The sequence below is a fragment of the Dromiciops gliroides genome, chromosome 2 (assembly GCF_019393635.1).
Source record: "Dromiciops gliroides isolate mDroGli1 chromosome 2, mDroGli1.pri, whole genome shotgun sequence".
Taxonomy (NCBI): domain Eukaryota; kingdom Metazoa; phylum Chordata; class Mammalia; order Microbiotheria; family Microbiotheriidae; genus Dromiciops; species Dromiciops gliroides.
Genome location: NC_057862.1, coordinates 161,040,241 through 161,057,163, shown reverse-complemented (window position 1 = coordinate 161,057,163; position 16,923 = coordinate 161,040,241). Strand labels below are relative to the sequence as shown.

The following is a 16,923-nucleotide window of genomic DNA, read 5'->3' as shown; positions in this document are numbered from 1 at the left end:
TGTTTTTTTTTAATAGGAGAAGTAGGATTTCAAGCTTTGAGGGAAAAAGGGCAGTGCATACAGATCTTCAGTGGTAAGGTGGCAGAAGACAGATAACAGATAAAGAAAAGGGACCTACCAATTGAGAATCACCTATTAATAGGGAATAAATCTTAAAGATCATGTAGATAAGTAAAGGTCTTTGATTGGCAGGGTTTTGGGGGGGTTATTTTTTGTTGTTTTTAGAAAGAAAATATAGGATCTGGGTCTGTGATTCAAAAGTGAAACATTTGGTGTGTACATTTGGGTTTTTTTTAAGCTTTTGGGGACTATTTGGAGATGCAATACAGAAACTTGAGAATGTTTATATTAAATTCTGAGGCCTGGATTATCATATTTCCTTTAGGCATATTAAACTAAGTGAAACTTGTCAAATATGTATCTTTTAATTGGCATGTTAAAGGATACTGGATCACACCAGATGCTAAATCAAACAAAAAGGAAAGCAAATGAGAAAACGATTATGTACAGTAGCGGAGAGAATGGGGGAGGGAAGAGGATCTTCAATCCAAGGGATTTCTATATCTTTCTGAGTACATATACTAATAATCATGCATATGTAGGAAAAAGAAGGGTTATCTCTTGACTATGGGCATGGTTATAAGCAGATCTTAGGTTGAGGAACGGTGATGGAGCTATGCCTATGTGTGCCTGTTGGAGGCACCTAACTGTACATAAGCTTTCTTGAAGTACTTGCAATGTATGGCAGGACTAGGAGTATTCATCATTTACTCCCTTAAGTGATAGATAAAACTATATCTAATCATAGAATCACAAAATGTCAAGAGTTGGCAGAGACACAGAGGCCATCTTGTCCAACCTGTTTATGACCACAACTTCCCTCTAGTCTTATAGAATGCCTTTGTTTCCCCCTCCAGCCCTATTTCAGGTGGTGAGTTATAGCAAACTAATTGTGTAATTTAGTGTTTCTTGGGCATTTGTTTTAAAGACAGTCTGTATGATTTAGCCAAAGTTGTTTATCATTTCCTGTACAATTCTCATTTTCAGGATGGAAAATGCTGAGTCTGGTTAATATGAACTACATAATTCATGCTACTTCAAATAATTTTGCATACAAGGTATTTTATTTGCTTATGCCTGATGGCTGTTACAGGCAAATTGCTTCAACAGAAAAATGTGTAGTTTTTTCTTTCCCTTCCCTTTGAATGAAATGTTACTGTTTAACTAGTGCATTCTAATGGAATCTCTGTAATGATCTTTTTATAGATGTTGTAGCTATTTTGAGGGACATTACATGCCTATTGTTTTCTCTTTGGATGTTTAACTAATAATTCGAGAAAATGAATATTGAGCACAATGTTTCTAGAACAGAAAATTTCCCAGAGTCTTTCCTTTTTGAAATAGCTTCCTTTTGCCTATCAGATGAAGTCTAGGTTCTCTTCCTGCCATTAAAGATCCTCTGTGATCTCACTCAGAATCACAGAGGGCTGAGAGGTCATCTATCTAGTTCAACCCGTACCTCAACAACAAATCTTACAACATTATTAGCTTGTGGTATTACAGCCTTTGTTCAGGTACCTTCACTTGCCTCCTGAGTGTAGCTCTAATAATTATGAAGTTTTTCCTTATAGCAAACTTAATTTTCCTTCCTCCTAACACTGCTAGTTCCACGCTCTGGTCTAAACATAAGTTTAATCCCTCTTCCATATGCCAGTCTTTTAGGTATTTGGCTATCATATTTCCCTCTGAGCCTTCACTTCTCCAGGCGAAATCCTCCATTCATTCAATTCAGTAAACATTTATTAAGCACCAACAGTATGCCAATCATGCTATGATATAAAGACAAAAATGAAATCACCCCTGCCCTCATGGAGCTTTTGCTCCTTTAGAAAATTTCTTCAAATGATGTTCATATGGGTGTGGATATGAAACCCTTGTTCTGGTTAATATCCAGTTTATCAATAAGCTTTCCAATGAGCATTGATAAGCCTTCCAGCTTGCCATTTTCCTTTCTAAAATGTGGTACCCAGCACTGAACTCAATTCTAGATGTAGTCTAACTAGAGCTAAGTACAGTAGCATTATCACCTCTAATCTGGGATGTTATGTTGTTGTTTTTTTCTTTTCTTTCCTTTTTTTTTTTTCAGGGGCAATGCCCAAGGTCACACAGCTAGTAAGTGTCAAGTATCTGAGGCTGGATTTGAACTCAGGTCCTCCTGAATTCAGGGCTGATGCTTTATCCACTGCGCCACCTAGCTACCCCATATTATGTTTTTCTTAACACAACCTAAGTTTGTATCGGCTTTTTTGATTGCCTTTTACATACTACTGCATTTATTGAACTTATAATCCATTATAACTCCTATATCTTTTTTCAAAACTGTCGGCTAATCATACTTTCCCCGTGTTTTTACTTGTAAGGTCAGTTTCTTAAACCTAAATATAAAACTTTATATTTATCCCTATTAAATTATATTCTATTAGGTTCAGCCCAACTTTCCTGTCTGAGAAGGTGTTTTTGGATCCAGTATGTTACTATCCTTTCTAGCTTTGTAACAAATTCAAATTCAATAAGGATGTCATCTGTGTATCTATAATTGTTGATGAAAATGTTAAAGTAGGCACAGAAACCCTGGAACTTTCCACTGAAGACTTCATTCCCAATTGACATGCAGCAATTAAACCACCTCTGAATCTGTCTGATCACTAAACCCATCAGATCTTGCCATCTTTTCCACCAAAATAGTATGAAATATTTTTCAACATTTTGCTAAAATCTAGGTAAATGCAATTTTCAGCTGTCATTTTCCTGGATCTGTTCAGAAGCTTCCTATCCATATTTTTCACTAGTTCCAAATACAAACCTCAGTTACATTAGTTTCCTTCCTTTATCTTGAACATACTGTTCATTCTTACCTCTGTGCACTTAATCATGCCATTGTTCACACTGTTAAATCCATTTCCTACCATTTTTCAAGGCCTGCTTCAAGCCTTGTTCCTTCTTCTTGAGACCTTTCCAGTAGTTTCACCCTATATCAATCTGTGCCTTTCTCGCGGCAATGTAATGCTGTCTGTATCATAAGTTCTTGTCATTTAAATTTATTTAATACATTATTTGATTACATGTAAGGTTTTGGTTTTTTGTTCATGTACATGTTTTTATCTTCCCATCAAGACTGAAAACTTTCTAGGAGCGGTTAAATTATATTATTTACCTTTTTTGTACTTAAAATGGTGCAGAGGATGGTGCAAAACTCATAGCAGGCCCTAAATAACATGAGTTGAATTACTTTAAAGTAAGAAAAAAAGCTCCTGAACTAGAAATGTTTTTTTCTTTAGTTAGCAAAATTTTAAATGATGAAAATATTTTGTGGTTTTAATTAAAGCCTTTCCCTCCATATTAGCAATTTAGGTTTATTTTTTTATAGCATGTTTATACTTTTACATCTAAAAACAATTTCATCTCTTTGATATGTCTTAATATGTTCAATCTCTACCTGCATTAACTGCCCTGTTAACTAAATTAACCAACTTGGTAATGATTTTGTCTTACATGTTCTGACATTAATGAGTAAAATATGTAAGACCTATGGCATAGTGCCAAATTTTATGTTCTTTAACAAATGTCTGAGATTTAACTGATAACTTATTACATGTATCTTAATGACATTAATTAGTGAAAGCATATTTATAAAAAGTAGTTTAGAAAGAATTAAACATAGATGCCTGGTAAATTTCACAGTTAAGTAACATTCCTCTTGTCCACTGAAACAAACTTATAGTGTATAAGAAAATAACCATATTTCCAATAGATTAATAATATCAATAAAGTAATATATTAACATTTCAAAACAATTCCATTTCTTTCTCTTTTTTTGTGGGACAATGAGGGTTAAGTGACTTGCCCAGGGTCACATAGCTAGTAAGTGTCAAGTGTCTGAGGCTGGATTTGAACTCAGGTCCTCCTGAATCCAGGGCCAGTGCTTTATCCACTGCACCACCTAATTGCCCCACAATTCCATTTCTAAAGTAAAATACATATTTTTCAACTTTTTCAGAGAAATAAACCTGTTTCTTGGATCTTTTGTCTTTGTAGTATTTCCAGAAGTCAGCAGTATTGCACATAATTACAAATGATTTTGTCATTTGATACATGTAATTTTTAATTTTCATGAGACTTACCTTCATGATAATATTTTGTGTGGCTCAAAATTAATTCGATTTCCCTGAGGGTACCACTACTGTGGAATGGGAAGGTGGCTCAGAAACATAAAATGAGGTCATTTTGGAATTCATCTCCAAGGTCCTTTTCAGCTTTCACCTTCCACAGTTATATAAAATAAAAATGTACTATAATTTTGCCACAGGTGGGTTATGCCCATGTAGACAACCAAAAGTTGACAGCATTTTGAAAACTTTGATTCAAAAGGGTATAAGTTTGGGTATCTTTTACTTGTTCCTATATCCCCTTCAGTACAATAGGAATTTTGACTCATATAGCTCAGAAGATGCAAAACAGACTTAAAAAAAAAAATCTTAATTTGTTCTTTAGTTTTTGTTTCTGATGAGGAGAAGGTCAGGAAGGATGAAATGACTGAACCATTTGAAAATTGGTGGTACATTCTGGTATATATCTTAGGGTATTTCTGTCACTTCCTCACATTCTGGCTGCCTTTTTTATTTTTATTTTTAGTGAATGGCAGAGTGGTATTTGTTTGAAATGTTAATGTAGTTCAATAGCATTCCCAATTCTGTGCTGCCAAGTAATTAATTATGTGAGACAGGAGTACCAAACTGTTAGTTATAAAAGGCAACATTTTCTTTAAATTTAAACCATTTACTGAGAATGACTTTGAGCATCTCACAAATGAATTTAACTTCGATATATTTTCTGCATCTCCACCATTAGATACCCTAATGTGGTGCTCTCCTTTATTTTTACTCAGTAATGCTTTTATTCCCATTGATCCAAATTTGGCATTTGTCCTCACAGTTCTCCTAGCTTTTTCCTACCTTCCTGGTCTGACATCTTTTGTGTCCAGAAGGATTTCCCATCAATTTTGATGCGTTACTCTATTAGGGAGTGAATGCATGGTTTTTGTGACCTGAGGTGGATAGAAATTGAAAAGTTATAGAGCCAAAGACAAGTGAATTTTACCCCAGCTCTTCTGGAAAGCCTTGTTTATATTAGATTGTTCCTCAAAAGTTGTATTCAAACCAATTTGCTTTCCGTTTTAAATGCAACTTTCAAAAAATCATCATACAAAGAAAACAGCATCAATGAATCTCTTAAAAAAAACCCAAATCTGAAGAAAGCAGAAGTAAATTGATAAGAAAATAGAGGACAAACAGTACAGTGCTGGAAACTGTCATGTTAAATTTAATACATACTTTTTAAAATTCAGGTGTACATAATAGATATGTAGTTTAATATATAATCTTCTTTTCTATACTTCTTTGTATAAGGAAACATTCATGTTTCTTTATGTTTTCAAGTTCATGATAATAAAAAATTTTATTTTCAAATAAAAACATATTCAAGTCCTTTAGGTGAATTTCTCTAATTAAAAAAACCCTTTAATGAATCCTTTCGAACCATGTCACTTTCCCCTCAAAGCCTCATCTTGGAACAAAACATATTTAATCAGAATTTGTTAATATATTATTTACATCAATTCCTTGAAGAAAGTTAGGCTTACAGAATCTTTCCAATAACTTCTTTCTCTTTTTATCTGACTGAAAAAATATTTTTGGATGGTGTTTTTCTTGGAAATTAGGGCAAAGGGATCTGTTTTGCTTTTTATTTCTGTTATGGTGCAGTAAACTTAAAATGGGGGACATTTTATAGAAAGTAATAACATAATTCTTGATATGACTTGAATGATTCCTAGGTCTTAGTTCTTTAGTAATGTGTGTGTGTGTTTGTGTGTGTACACTTTTAGTCTCTTGCTTCCATATGCCCTTTCTATTCCCAAATCCAAAAATAGATTCAGAGACTATACCAAGAGATTGACTTCATTGTCTAACAATCAATGATATGTTTTTGTATCAAATTATTTTCTTTTGTTTTATAGGAAAAACGTCAGAGAGAGGCTCATTTCCCCTGTACAGCAGAGACACCGGGATTTACCAGGCTGTCAAGTAAGTCTAGTGAATACAGAAGGAAGTGGGATGATTTTTCCCCTGTGGATAAATAAAGGCTTAATAGTGGAGGAAGTAGAGATTTATCCAATTTATTTCTTTATTCTTTTCTTATTTAATTATGGCTGACTGTGGTTGTTATTAGCAATTAAGCACAATTTCTTTAATGCCATTCCAATGCATAAAGAACTCACCCTCTCCTGGCTCAATAGGCTCCCTTTCCTCTTTCTATCTTCATAGAATTCTTAGAGTTCTACACCTTGACAGTAATTCCACTAAGTACCAGTTTCCCCATTCCTGGAACTTGTACCTTTTTTCTAGAAGTGTAGCCCTCACATTTCCATCTTTGCTTTGTACCACACAAAACCACCACTAATTGGTACAAAATGTGAAATGCTTACTTATAAATTGAAGCCTATAATTCAGATATTTTTATTTCAGCTTGCAAATAGTTTCCAAGAATGTAGAGCATTTAAGTGTTCCATTTGATTTGAAAAATGTATATTGGATCTGCCCATGTTTCTTAGAGCTGTCTTTATGCACAGGATCCATCTTTTTTTCTTCAAATTATCATTTACTAAGTGGCTACTATGAGCTTAGCATGGTGCTAAGTCCTTTACTAATGTTATTTCATTTTATCCTTGTGACATCTTACACTCCTTTCTACAGCTTCCTATGTTACTTCTCTAAAAGAACTTTTACTAGCACTGAATATGCCGAGCTCTCCTACAGAAAGATTTCTATCAAATTCAAACCCAAAATAAAAAAAATAATAAAATGGAAGGATAGAGAATATGAAATTTATTTTGGGTCAGCTGTCTCAATTTTCTTTAGATCTAGCCTGATTTTTCAGGATTATAGATTTAGAGCTGGAGGTGACCATAGAAGTTGTCTAGTCCAAAGCCCCTCATTTTGCAGATAAAACAATGGCCATAGAAGTAAAGTGGTTTGACAAGAGCCTTATAGCTAGTGAATGTCAGACCTGAATTCAGTAAATGAGCAGCTTTGCTATCTGGGTTAAGCCATTAACTAGTGATCCTAGACCTGATCCCAAAACCAATCATCTGTCTCCCAGTGTGTAAGTTTCACAGGTCATTTAAATTCTCAATATTTTCTTCAACTTTACAAAACACATTAAAAATCTTTACATAAAATGTTGGGGAAAGTAGCTAATAAAAATGATACTAAAAAACGTCTTAAAAAAAATCTTAGGGGCAGCTAGGTAGCAAAGTGGATAGAGCACCGGCCCTGCGAGTCAGGAGTACCTGAGTTCAAATCCGGCCTCAGACACTTAACACTTACTAGCTGTGTGACCCTGGGCAAGTCACTTAACCCCAATTGCCTCACTTAAAAAAACAAAATCTTAAACATAAAGTACCATACAAGCTACAGACCTCTGCTGCCAATGTGATATATCTTTGGAGTCTAGTTGTTTGATTACCCTTAGGTTAGTAACACCTTGCTTATAAGCCTTAGGGCTATTTACATTTTAGGATTCTTATGAAGCTTGAGTTTGTATCTATAGCCAGCAGCACTTTGTATGTGTATGCATGTGTTTGCAGATAGCAAAAATTTCTCCACTTATGTATAATCATAAAATTGCAATGGAAACCTCATTTTACATATTCTTTTCTGAGTGGTTCAGATAAGGTAAATTTATTTACCTATTTAAGCCTAGAATAATACTGAGCTTTTACCTGTTAAGACAGATTAATAGTTTTTCATCAAGATTCTAGCTTTGAGTTTAATATAAATGAAAAACTATAGTTTGACAGGTGGCAGTGTTGGTCATTGACCAATTTATTCTCCCATTCGCTAGCCCCAGTTAATGAAATCACAGAATGGGGAAGGTAACAGAGAATTTAGGTTTTAATGTGTTAATGAGTACAAAAATTCTATCTGTACTCTTACTGCTTTATAAATGATCTCCCTAATGCAAGTGTTCAGAGAATGTTGTCACTGGATGGGCTAATGATTTGTCAGAAGGTGTTTCTGGTGGCTCTTAAAAAAAAGTCTTACAGATCTAAAAGACAATTGAGAGAGTTGAGGCAAGAAGCAGCTTTGAGGAATGTGATCTCTGTACCTCTATCTAAGGGCTTCTGGGGAAGGAGGGAATGATACTCCCATCCCCCCCACTCTCCTCCACTTTGGCCTTGTATTCCTTGAGGAAGAGATACTATATTAAACAGACAATAGAAAGATGGGGCAGTTCAGAGACCATCTTCAAGGGGTGTGACCTTTGGTATCAGAGCAAAAATCCAGCTATATATTCAAATTCTCTGGCATTTGGGTGTTAAACTGCAGAGAGGAGCAGGGCCCAGAGAGAATCAGATGAGCGCTCATGCAGCAGAGATGTGGGCCTAGGGGGAAAAAAAAAGGACATTGATACCTTACAGTCCAAGAGGCATGAGTCAGCTTGGCCACATATGTTCCCTACTTGTATGACCAGTTTGTGCTCACTCTTCCCACTAACACGATATTTTTAAGGGAGTAAGCCCCAGGTTTATGGGAGGAATGTTGTATAGCCACTCTTCTCACTATACTATCATAGTAAGTGCCTTTACTTTGAGCTACTTGGGTCTCCTGGATAACTATTAAAGGTAAGCATACCAGTGGGCACTTGTGATTATAATTTTAGGAGTGCAGTTTCAATCTGAAGTAGCAATCATTGTCCCTCAAGTATCCATTGTACAGTCTGAGAGTGCTAAGTTGGAGAAGTATCCCCAGATAAAGTGCTGCATAGTAATCAAAGATTATGTCAACTTTTAGTTATTTAGGAGTTTATGGTTACTATTCTCTTATCATGAGACCGTTTCTTTGTTCATTAACACATGGGACATCCAACAGTAGCACATCCAATACTAGAAATAAAAAAGGAATGAGATTCAAATAAATGAATTTTGACTGATAAAGTTAAGAGTAGGAGTATGGGTTGAATTTATTGGACAAAATGAGATTTAGGGATAACTTGAATTTCAGTTATTCACTCTATCATAACACATAAACAAGATCTTAATATAGCTATAAAAATGTTTATGTCCAACAAAATTTCCATTAGCCTACAAACTGGTAACCATACCCACATCCCCCCCTTTACATAATCTCCTTTTTTTTTTTTTTAACCATTCATCTTTACTTAACTAAGACATGTTAAACATGTTTAAATCTCCCCCCCACCAGCAGAAGTCAGTATGACATCCAAGCAGAATGGAAGGCAAAACAGGTGATTTAATTATGACTAGATACACTGTTTTGACTTATTAATGTAGGATATGCTTAGTTCCATGGCACTGAATTGATTCAATTAATAATTCTGACATGCATAGGAAAATCATACTATGCAGAGTAACCGTTCTTTTCTGTTCCAGTAGTCTGTTTTCCTACTGATGAAAATGTATGGTACTTATAGCTCTTAATTTCTTAACAATTTACGGAGACATATCATTATTGTCTATAGCCTTATCATTCAACATAGTATGTTTTCAAATGCTGGGACAGCTAGGTGTACAGTGGATAGAGCAACTGGCCCTGGAGTCAGGAGGACCTGAGTTCAATCTGGCCTCAGACACTTAACACTTACTAGCTGTGTGACCCTGGGCAAGTCACTTAACCCCCAATTGCCTCACTAGAAAAACAAAAAAGACCAACCTATATTTGGGGCAGCTAGGTGGCACAGTGGAAAAAGCACCAACCCTGGATTCAGGAGGACCTGAGTTCAAATCCGGTCTCAGACATTTGACACTTACTAGCTATGTGACCTTGGGCAAATCACTTAACCCCAACTGCCTCACCAAAAATTAAAAAAAAAAAATGCTACAGGCTATATTGAATACATGTAGAAACAATTGAGGACATGTTTGATAATGTATGTTCAGACATAACCACTGTTTTTAGTTTTTCTTGCTTTTCCTCATGAATAAAAGGTTTAGAAAGAAGACTAGTTAGTTGTTGGCTTTTCATAAGAAAACTTTTTTTCAGTGAGGTTGCTAGGTGGCGCCATAGGTGCACAGTTGTTGGGCCTGAAGGCAGGAAGAGCTGAATTCAAAGCCAGCCTTAAAACACTAATGGTGTGACCTCTGGCAAGTCACTTAAACCTCTATTTTGCTTCAGTTTCCTCAACTGGAAAAAGGGGGTAATAATAGCACCTACCTCCTAGGGTTGTTGCAAAGATCGAATGAGATAATATTTCTAAAGTATTGGGGGGGGGGCGGGGGGGGCAGCTAGGTGGCTCAGTAGATAAAGCACCGGCCCTGGATTCAGGAGGACCTGAGTTCAAAATCCTGCCTCAGACACTTGACACTTACTGTGTGACCCTGGGCAAGTCACTTAACCCCAATTGCCTCACTAAAAATAAATAAATAAATAAATGCTCATTTCCTTACAGTGAATTTTCTTGTTTTGTTAATGCCTAAGTTTTTTTTTAATATATGGAACCTCATTATATCATTAAGAAACTGTTAACTGTTACCTATGGAGTTAGCATGAGTACTACTCTTTACCTGGACTGGAAGTGGCACAATACTGCCTCTTCTAGTGAAGGAAGTAACATTCTGGGATTTCTCCTTCTTTTCTATTACACAGATGTTACAAACAAAGCCTTCTTTATGCTGTATTACTAAGCTGTCATTGATATTCCGACTAGCAAACAACTGCAGTCTTTAAAAAAAAAAAAAAAAAAGCTGTGGACTTTCATGGTAAACGTGTTTTCCAAATAAGTTAGTGTCTACAATATTTAAGTAAACTGTAAAATTGATGTTAATTTTAGAAACTATACCTTGCTCATTACTCTTGTCTTTATGTCAGTGGCCTACATTAGAAAACATGGAAACTATCAATTATAATCATGTTGCCTAATGAAAATGACTGTGAGTTTTGGGGTATCAAAAAGTTTATTTCAGATTCCAATTAATGAACTCCTTAATTGTGTTAGTATCAGAATAAGTCAAAGAATCAAGGCGGGGGAATGGAATTCAAATGCCATCTAGTCTAAACTATACTTGAATAAGAATTTCCTTACAATTCTCCTGACATATAATCAGCCAGTACCACAGTGCCATCAGTAAGGGGAAGCCATTGCTTTTTTTTTTTTTTTTTTTTGGTGAGGCAATTGAGGTTAAGTGACTTGCCCAGGTTCACACAGCTAGTAAGTGTCAAATGTCTGAGTCCAGATTTGAACTCAGGTCCTCCTGAATCCAGGATCAGTGCTCTATCCACTGCACCACCTAGCTGCCCCAAGCCATTACTTTTTGAGAGATGGCTCACTCTATATTCAGATGGCTGTAACTGCTAGGGAGCAAGCATAATGGAGTGGAAAGAATTGTGGATCTGGGTTCAAATTCCAACTGTGCCACTTAATGCCTATGTAATATTGAACAAGTTGCTTAATATTGATAATATGTAATTGAACAAGTCTCTCTAGACTACCAAAAAAAGTTAAAATGAGGTCACCTGACTAGATTACCTTTAAAGTCTATGTTTTATAAATCTAAACCTAATCTTTTATTTTTTATTCCTCGTTCTACCTCCTGGGACCAGGAGAACAAACCAAAGTCCCTGCCCTCATTCTAACCCCTCCCCAACAAAAATTGAACTACCTAATCTGAGTCATTGTTATAATGCATTTGAGTATATTGTTATAATTCCTAATACTAACTAGTACATGTGGATTAGAATTCTACTAGCAAGGAAGAAAACTTTGTTGTCCATAATAATGAATTGTTTTGGGCTCAAATACCAGAGGAATGATGTCTGATTATTATTGAAAAACCAAACAGATTTTGAAATGAAAGGCTCCTATTCTGTTCCTAGTTAAGAGAGATACATGAAGTTTTTCCTTTTGAGAAAAGGAAAGGACCCTCAAATAGCTCATACTTACTTGTAAATATGTGAACTACACATCTCATTGTTGAGATCCAAACTACTTCCTCCTCTCGTCAACAAAAATTTACTAAGGATTTACTATATAAGAAGAAGCAGTGCTGCAGAGTTGGATAGAGAGCTGTCCTGACCTGGGTTCCCTGTACCAGTAAAATTACAGGTCCAATGCCTATCTTTGTACCTAACTATGGTCCAAGTATTGTGCTGAGTTCTGGGAATTCAAAGACAAAGCAAAAACAGTCTCTGTCCTCAAGCAGCTTATATTTTAATGTGGGACGACATAGTGTAACATAAAATAGGTAAGTAAAAGAGACATATGAGTAGATGGAAGAGAACTTTAGAGGGGAAGGTACTGATATCTAGGGCCAGGGGGATGTCCCTTGTAGAAGGTGACCTTTGAGCGGAATTATGAAGAAAATTAAGGGGTTTAAGAAATAGAGGAAGGAGCATTCTGGGCAAGAGGGACAGCCAATGTGAAGCATAGATAGGAGCCAGAGTGTATGGTGTGAGAAACAAACAGGTTTGGGCTAACTTTAAAGTGCATGGTGGGAGTACTGGTGTAAAAAAGACTGGAAATTACAAACTAGGTCGGGTTACAAAGATCCCTTATTGCCAGCAGAGAGTTTGTATTCATAGTGAGCCACTGTAATTTATATAGAAGGGGAGATGACATGGTTAGACCTGCACTTTACTAAGATTACTATGGTAGCTGTGGGAAGGGTGTTATATTAAAGGTGAGGAGACTTGAGGCCAGAGACAACTGCAATAGTCCAGGCGAGAGGTAATGAGAATCTGTACTAGGTGGTTGGTAATGTGAGTCAGGAGAAGGAGCTATATCCAAAAGTATGTGGTAGAGAAAGACTACCAGATTTGGCAACTGTGTCAGTGTGTGGGATGAGTAAAAGTGAAGTGTCAAGGATGTCGGACAACCATAGGGAGCTTGCTTGGAGAGACCTTAAATCCATCTACTTCAACCCTTCCATTTTACAAATGAGCAGGCTAGGTGAAGAGGCTAAGTGACTAGCCCAGTGTCATGCAGCTAGTAAGTATTTAAGGTTAGATTTTAACTCCAAGCCCAGAATTCTCTTTACTATACTTACCTAGATGACTAGAAGGATTATAGCACCTTCAATTACAGAGGCTTTGTTATTGTGTGTTATCAGCCTCAATCATCATGTTTCTGGTGGCCTTCTATTACATACCATCTATTGCATTAACAGAAGTGAATTTTTATTTTGTTTGCCTCTTTGAAAACTATATATCATTGTTCTCCATTAGTGTTCATAATCAGGAATTGACAGCATGTGAAATTTAATATAAGACTCATATGTAAGTAGATGTTTCAGTAGTCATGTATACTATAAAGTTGAAAGGAGACTATTCTTATAAGAACTCATTGCTGGAAAGGCTATAGTCTTTTATTACAGACTTTATATCATAAATTTTAAAGAATGTATCTTCTAAGGCCATGTGAACCATAGAAGCACCCTCAACTCTTCCCTCTCCCTCACACACCATATTCAATCAGTTGCCAAGTCTTGTCATTTCTACCTCACCAGCATCTCTTGCATCTGTCCCCTTCTAGTCACCACAAGCATCCTCATTCAGGCTCCTCATCCCTTCCCACCTCATCTGTTGGAAAGCTTTCTAATTTTTTTCCTGCCTACACTATCTTTCCGCACCTCTTCATCCTCTGCAGAGTGCCAAGTTGATATTTCCAAAGCATAAGACAGATTATTTCATTATCCCTCATCAAGAAGTTCTAGTGGCTCCCTGTAGCCTCTAAGATAAAATGTCAACTTTGCTATTAGGCATTTAAGGCAATTCACAATCTGGTTCTTGTCTATATTTCCATACACATTATCCCCCAACACACACACACACACACACACACACACACGCACGCACGCACGCACGCACGCACACAGTATTCCAGCCAAACTGACCAATTGATGTTCCCCATCCACAATATTTTGTTTTGGTGTTTTTTGTTTTTTGGTGGGTTTTTTTGGTGAGGCAGTTGGGGTTAAGTGACTTGCCCAGGGTCACACAGCTAGTAAGTGTTAAGTGTCTGAGTCCAGATTTGAACTCAGGTCCTCCTGAATCCAGGGCCAGTGCTCTATCCACTGTGCCACCTAGCTACCCAATATTTTGTTTTTTAAAACCTATGCCTTTGTACAGGCTGTCTCCCTGCTTGATGTTGTACTTGACCCAGAGTCAGAAAGAGTTCATATCCAGGCTAAGACACTAGCTCCATGTCCCTGGGTAAGTCACTTATCTGTCTTAGTTTCCTCATATGTAAAATGGGGATAATAATAGTATCTACTTCACAGAGCTGTTATCAGGATCAAGTGGGATGGTATTTGTAAAGTGTTTTGCAAACCTTAAAGTGTGATATAAATGATATTATTATTATATTATTAATTCTGCCTCTTGGAATTCCTGGCTCCTCCTAGACTCGGTTCAAATGCCACCTCCTACATAACTTTTCCTAATACTCACCCTGCTTGTTAATGTTCTTTTCAGGAAAATGTCATGTATACTTTAAAATATGTAGTACTTTATTATTTTTAAGATAGTATTTTGTTTTTTCAATTACATGTGAAGATAGTTTTTAACATTCATATTTTTAAGATTTTGAGTTCCAAATTTTTCTCCCTTCCCTTCTCTCTCCTGAAGCCAGCAAGCAATCTGATATGGGTTATACATTGCAGTCATATTAAATATATTTCCACATTAGTCATGTTGTAAGAGAAGAATCAGAACAAAGGGGTAAAACACAAGAAAGAAGAAACAAACCAAAAACAACAAAAGTGAAACTAGTATGCTTCGATCTGCATTCAGACTCCATAGTTCTTTTTCTGGATGTGGAGAGCATTTTCCATCATTAGTCTTTTGGAATTGTCTTGGATTATTGTATTGCTAAGAAGAGTTAAATCTATCACAGTTGATCATCATATAATGTTTCTGTTATTGTGTATAATGTTCTCTTGGTTCTGTTCATTTCACTCAGCCTCAGTTCATATAAGTCTTTCCAGGTTTTTCTGAAATCTGCCTGCTCCTCATTTCTTACAGCATAATAGGATTCCATCACAAACATATACCACAACTTGTTCAGCCATTCCCCAGTTGATGGGTATCTCCTCAATTTCCAATTCTTTGCCACCATGAAAAGAGCTGCTATAAATGTTTTTGTACATGTTGGTCCTTTTCCCTTCTTTATGATCTCTTTGGGATACAGGCCTAGTGGTGGTATTGCTGGGTCAAAGGGTATACACAGTTTTATAGACCTTTGGGCAGGCATAATTCCAAATTGATCTCCAGAATGGTTGGATCAGTTCACAACTCCACCAACAATGCACAATGTTCCAGTTTTACCACATTTTCTTCAACATTTATCATTTTCCTTTTTTTGTCATATTAACCAATCTGATAGGTGTGAGGTAGTATCTCAGAGTAAAATATGTAGTATTTTTAAAATAAATAAATGCAGTTTCCAGGAGATTCACCAACTTTGCAGGGAATCAGTCAATAAGTGTTTACTAAGTATCTATTTTTTGCCACACATTGTGCTAAGCATTGAGCATACTGAGAAAGGCAAAAAGACAGCCTTTGCTCTCAAGGAGGTAACTCACACACTAATGGGGGAGACCAATAGGAAAACAACTGTGTACAAACAGGATATATACAGGATAAATGAGAGATAATAACAACCACCAAAAAAGGTTTCTCATAGAAGCTGGGATTTTAGTTGTGACTTGAAAGAAGTCAGGAGGTGGAAATAAGGAGGGACAGCAGTCCAGGCATGAGGGACAGCCAGTGAAAATGCTCAGAGTCTGAAGATGGAGTATCTTTTGAGAAAAACAACAAGGTGGCCCTTACCCACAAGCAGACTTAAAAGAAACCAGGGATTCCAAGAGTTGGAGATGAGGTACAAATAAATACATTCCAGACTTGAGAGACAGCCAGTGATAAAGCATTAAGTATGGTGATGGATTGTCTGTATGTGAAAAACAGCAAAAATTCTAATTTGACAACTTTAGGTTACATGGAGGAAAGTAATGTGTAATGTAGATGAAGCAAGTTGTGAAGAGCTTTAAAAAGCCAAACACCAAAATTTATCTTGGAATTTTTGAAGGGAAGAAAGGGAAATGTGGTCAAACATGTTTTAGTCAACTAGCATTTATTAAGTACCCACTGTGTGCTAGATACCAAAGAAATGCTTTGGTAACATTACTTAAGCAGCTGTGTGGAGGGATATGTTGGAGCAGGGAGAGATTTGAAGCAGGGAAATAAATTAGGAAGCTATTAGTCTGAACAAGAGATGGCGATAGCCTGAATGAGAATGGTGACTATGTGAGTCAAAGGAAGGAGATATAAGCTAGAGATGTGGAGGTAAAAATTACAAGATTTGCCAGTGGTTTGGTTATGTGGTAGGAGAGTTGGGTTTTTTGTTGTTGTTTTTTTACATTGACTGTGACAAAAGAAAGTGATTGGAACTTGAGTTCAACATCTTTAGAGGGTGGAACAAAGTATTATCTGTTTTTCATCTGACTTTCTGTAACATGTTTAGTTATAGTACTAATAACAATAATGACACTTAGAATTTTTATATAGCACATTAAGGTTTCCAAAATGCTTTATAAATAATATCTCATTTGATCCATACAACAACCCTGCAAGGTAGATACTATTATTATCCCCAATTTACAGATGAGGAAACTAAAGCCAGCAGAATTAATTGATTTAAATAGGATCACTCAATTAATCAATATCTGAGGCTGGATTTGAATTCATATTTTCCTCATTCCACATCCACTCTGCCACCTAGCTGCCTCTGCAAGGGAAATATTTATACATACATAATTCATACGGTCATGCATGCATGCACATACACAAGGGTTTT

At 36.2% G+C, this 16,923-nt stretch overlaps 1 protein-coding gene across 1 annotated transcript in view; it reads left to right on the top strand.

The window, feature by feature from the left end:
* The window catches only part of TCF12 (transcription factor 12), a 420,600-nt gene that overhangs the window by 282,058 nt on the left and 121,619 nt on the right, over positions 1–16,923 (top strand). The window contains 2 exon segments of the mRNA XM_043982756.1: positions 6,074–6,123; positions 6,126–6,140. Coding sequence (XP_043838691.1) covers positions 6,074–6,123; positions 6,126–6,140 — 65 coding nt within the window.